General features: G+C 39.4%; 1 protein-coding gene across 1 annotated transcript in view; it reads right to left on the bottom strand.

Moving 5' to 3' along the window:
* Positions 1-421: 421 nt before the first annotated feature.
* Positions 422-4,724, bottom strand: part of LOC103380145 (serine/threonine-protein kinase WNK1-like) — a 27,560-nt gene continuing 23,257 nt past the window's right edge. Inside the window, exon 26 of the mRNA XM_025056346.1 lies at positions 422-3,873. Within this exon, the coding sequence (XP_024912114.1) occupies positions 3,354-3,873 (520 nt within the window). The 3' untranslated portion in view covers positions 422-3,353. The remainder of the gene's footprint in view (positions 3,874-4,724) is intronic.

Consider the following 4,724-nt stretch of genomic DNA (forward strand, 5'->3'; position numbering starts at 1 on the left):
CCAGGTGAATATTTTGTGCTAAAAACTGAAATCTGAAAAATGTCCTAAAATTATTTTTCAAAGTTTTATCTTTTCCTACATGTTCCTCGTCAAATTAGGACATTTAGAGAACATTTTTAGAAATGTATTTGTTAGATTTTTGTCAAAATTTGAACTAAAAAACTAAAACATTTTGACGAATATTTTTGTAAAAGTACTTTTCAAAACTGTATCATTTCCTGCATGTCAGTAAATATTTTAAAAACAACAATCACAACATCAGAATTTATTCTGATGTGGTTGTGATGTTGTTGTTCCACTTTTTCCCAAAAATTCCATATCTTCAATTATTAAAACCAATATCTTATTAAAATGACCCAGACAAATGTCTTCTAAACACAGCTATGTCATCCATGTTGAGCGCAATCACAGCAGTGATGTATTGAGAGCTTTAATATTTTTATTTGTTTTTACATTTTGTACAATGTGAAAAAACATACAAGAGTCACATGAATTCTGTAGGGAGGAACCAGAAATAAAAGTTAAACAAACACTACTGCACGTTGGCCTCACAGTTGGATGTGGAGTTTTGATAATCATTTAACATCACATGGTAGAGCAGGAATATTAGCTTCTGTTGTAAGATTGTGCTGTACAGCAGCCAGTTTAAACACCAGTGAAGCCAGCATGCAGACGCCATGCCCACGACTCAAACTCAAGTGCCTCTGAATTTGGTAAATGGCAATAAAATAAATCCTCATAGGAGGGCAAATAATAATAATAATAATAAAAAGAAATTCACCATTATTCCAATATAAAAAACACTGAAATCAGTAACAACCCTCAACAGCATGCAATAGTTTTCCATGACCTCCCACCCCCACGCCCCAGTCTCATCTGTGAACATTGCATATTCTGCATTGCAGTAACTTGTTAGTTTCTCTAGAGAAATTTTACTCTCAAGTCCAATTTGTAGGCGGGCAAAAGGAGTCGCAACATGACAGCATGGCACTGGTGAAGTGGTGGAAACAAAAGATAAACCAGCGTGAGAGCGTTACAACCTTTACGCAAGTGCTCCGATGAAAATGTTTTTTTATCGTAAGTTCAGAAAGGACAGATGTCGGCCTGTGGTGTGGAGGCTTGAGCAGAACAGGTAAATTCACAGCTAGTGAAACATGAGCAACACAAACGTTAACATCCAAAAGAAACCGTTTCCACACCGGTCGCTGTGAACGCACTCTTCTCCGGTTGTGTGCAAATCATGTTAGAAGAAACTTGTGGGTTTTTTTTTGTCATTCTGCAGAGTCACAGACACATAAGTGAACGAGTCAGAGGGATGCAAGGCACTAACGTGTTCCTCGTGTGTACAAGTTAGAGTGCATGTGCACGTAGAGTGGGTCACCACAAGCAGACTCTAACCACTGATACGACGGTACGTAAAAGGGCTTACCTCACGTTCACATATATACAATAAAATAGAAAGGGGCTGTGTGAGGGAGGGAGTGGGGGGACGGGAGGGAAGGGGAGGGCAGGGTGGCCAGAGCATATAAGAGCTTAATAAAGCACAGGATGGACTCCTGTGTGGTGAGTAGAATACCAACAACCCCGCAATTGCACTTTTTTCTTTTTTAAAATCCTTTAACTATATGTTGTTTAACAACTTTTAATAATAATTACAGTGAAACAACATCAAAATCTGATGGCTGAATACAGGTCCATAAAGAACATTTGTTTGTCTTATTAAATAACGCATATAAAAACAGACCACAGGAAGAGAACCCCAGACACTTGTGACGCGAGTGGTGACAGCTAAATGTAATGAGAGGGGAAAAAAAAAAAACACTGATGTGACACTATTGCACTGCTAATGCATTCCGTTCGTTCATGGGTGTAATCAACGTAAACATTTAAAAGGACGGCAGAGGTCACGCCTCCCAACACCCAAAACCTTCGAATCATGTAGATAAACCAAAACTGTAAATGCCTCGAGTATTAGAAGAATCCTCAACAAACAATTCTTTTTTATATATAGTTTAAAAAGAAAAAAAAGATCTACAGCAGCAATGGTGTCACCTCTTCATTTTTCAAAAAAATAGGAATGGTGCTCAACACCATATCGGGGATCATCTTGGAGGCAGATGCCAATCACACATGTCAAAGGAGATAGGAGAAAATATATCAGGATGATGAAAAAAATCTTTATAATAGAGAAGACTCATCAAAATGACACCAGACTCTCACAAGACATAAATGTACTCTATGTGGAATCATAAGTCAGTGTAGAAATATCTATGTACAAAAAAAAAAAATCTATATGTTTACATATGTGGGGATTAAGGCAACAGTTACAAGGGACCGTCTACTTTTTATTTGGCCATTATTGCATTTTAAATCAAAGGTAACCACTGGGATGCATCCATAGTTCCATTCACATCCTTTCCCATCCAGCGAAACTTACTTACTCCTTCCTTCTCCTCTGTCATGCTTGCTAACAACCGTCTCCCTTCATTCTGCCTCAATTATAATTCTCAGTCTCCTCCCTAACATCCATAAACCTCTGTCAAACCTTTGTCGGACTCTGTTGGAACCTTTTCCACAACTCAAATCAAAATATTTTGTCCTAGTCTCATCCTTTATTTTTCTTACACTCCCCTCACGCTGTCTGCGATCCTAAGTCAATCAATGAGGCTATACTTACTAATCAAGTGTGTGTGTGTGTCTGTTTGTTGTTGAATTATTTTTATGCCACTTCAGTTTTTAAAGGTCCAGTGTGTAATAATCACCGAGGTCTAATGGTGACCACCAAATTTCCCTAAACACAAATGCTCAGCTATTACTTTTCCAGCCAGTTTGGGGAAATACGAGTTTTGCGTTTGTGCTGCTTTAGGAACTTGGCGGCACAAGATGTCGGCCTTCATGAAACAAAGGCCTCACAGAGAACATTATGAAAAGCACTGAAACAAATGTATTTGCGAGTACGAGAATCGATTTCACATAAAACACCTAATAGGTACAGACCCGGAGCTTGAATTAGCGTGGATGCTAATCAAAGCCTCCCCCCCTTCAAAGTTAGAACATCGCAACATTTACTCTCAAGAGACGAGTCAGTCGTGTTCCCAAAAAACCCAACTGACTCGTGTGTCACAGCTCGTAATATCCACAGCTAATGGCAGGCTGAGTGTCAGATTTTTTTTTTTTTTTGCTGTGGATGTGTATTGCACTCTCCCTCCATTAATTGATTTGTTCTGCCTGAGAGGACACCGACCGATCCCCAAATGATACACAAAATGATAAAAGGAAACAATGTCGAGGCATCCAGCTACTAAACAGAAAGGAGCTCAGGGTTCTACATTTACTGTCTGCAACTGACCCAGCTACGTGGGTCGCAAGTTGGATCCTCCGTGACTGACGGACTTTTGTGGTGCCGGTGTGGCCCCAATGTGGTAGCTTTGGTGCAGTGGCACCGACGCTGTGGTGGGTGGCTGATACTGAGTTGCTGTCTGTGTGGGATTGAGCATGTTGACCTGGCATGTACCTGTGGATCCTGCCCATTGGGGGGCGCTGTATTGGGCAGAGGTGTAACAGAACCCCTGACCTACTGGTCCCAGAGTGGCCGGGCGAGTCCCCAGAGAGGTGGAGGAGTTTCCGCCGCTGCTCAGGTGGATGTTAGTGGTGGAGTTGGGGGCGGCGGGGATTGTCGGACAGAGGTAAGCAGGAGCGGAAAATTTACGGCCCAAGTTGACCGGTGGAATGATCTGTAAAAAGAGAAACAAAAAAAGTGAGAAATTATCTTTTCTTTTCATATTAAACATAATCATTATTTCAGTGGTCTCTAAACTTTTTTGACCTGTGACCTCATTTTGACACACTTGTGGTGACCCCAGAGACATGTTTTATTTGCTATACTGTGTCGGAGTACAGAGTAGTCAGATTAGTGCAGTGGGGGTTTGAGTCAGAATTTTAAAAAGAATAATAAAAAGTTAAAGAAATATTTTTATCAGTAATTTGTTGATCAATTACTTTACGTTTCATGTGATTCAGTTTGATATCCAAGTGACCCAAGGTGGAGTCATAACCCTTAGGTTGAAAACCACTTGGACTTCTGTTATTTCGTGTTATTTGGACTTCTATCAGGCAAAGGGAATACACCTTTTAAAATTTTAAAAAGAATAATAAAATTATTACCTATCACACCATCAGTCGTGCATTCTGTTTTTGGTAACAGTCGAATTAGTATTTTTTGCTTTTTTTGTTGTTGTTGAAATTCTTCAAAATCCATTCTCTGAGTTAAACATTCAGAGTTTAAAGTCAGATTTTTTTTCCCCTCAATGCAATGTGTTTACGCGATCTCCTTATGTTTACAATCAGCTTCTGGATGAGTAAGTATTTTAACAATGTGTAATGCCACTTGTAAACCTGTATTCCTGTGTACATAGTACAGGTAACCAAGATATTATGTCGATATCATTCTTTAGAAAACTGAGACTTTGTGTGACTTCTCTCTGACCTTGGCTGTTACCTACAGAGATTCCTCCAAACATATCCGATCTTTTATCTGATCTCTAAGTATCCATTCCACAGGGTAACAGGCCTGTTTCTATAAATCACAATTTTACCCCCGAGGCTCAGTGTAAATCAGTGAGCCACATCCACATCTATGCATGAAATACTGATGACACAGAATGCTCCATGAACGATGCAGAGGATCTGCTTTAAAAAAAAAAAAAAAAAAAAAAAAAAAAAAA

The sequence above is a fragment of the Cynoglossus semilaevis genome, chromosome 6 (genome assembly GCF_000523025.1).
Source record: "Cynoglossus semilaevis isolate Cse_v1.0 chromosome 6, Cse_v1.0, whole genome shotgun sequence".
In the NCBI taxonomy this organism is placed as follows: Eukaryota; Metazoa; Chordata; class Actinopteri; order Pleuronectiformes; family Cynoglossidae; genus Cynoglossus; species Cynoglossus semilaevis.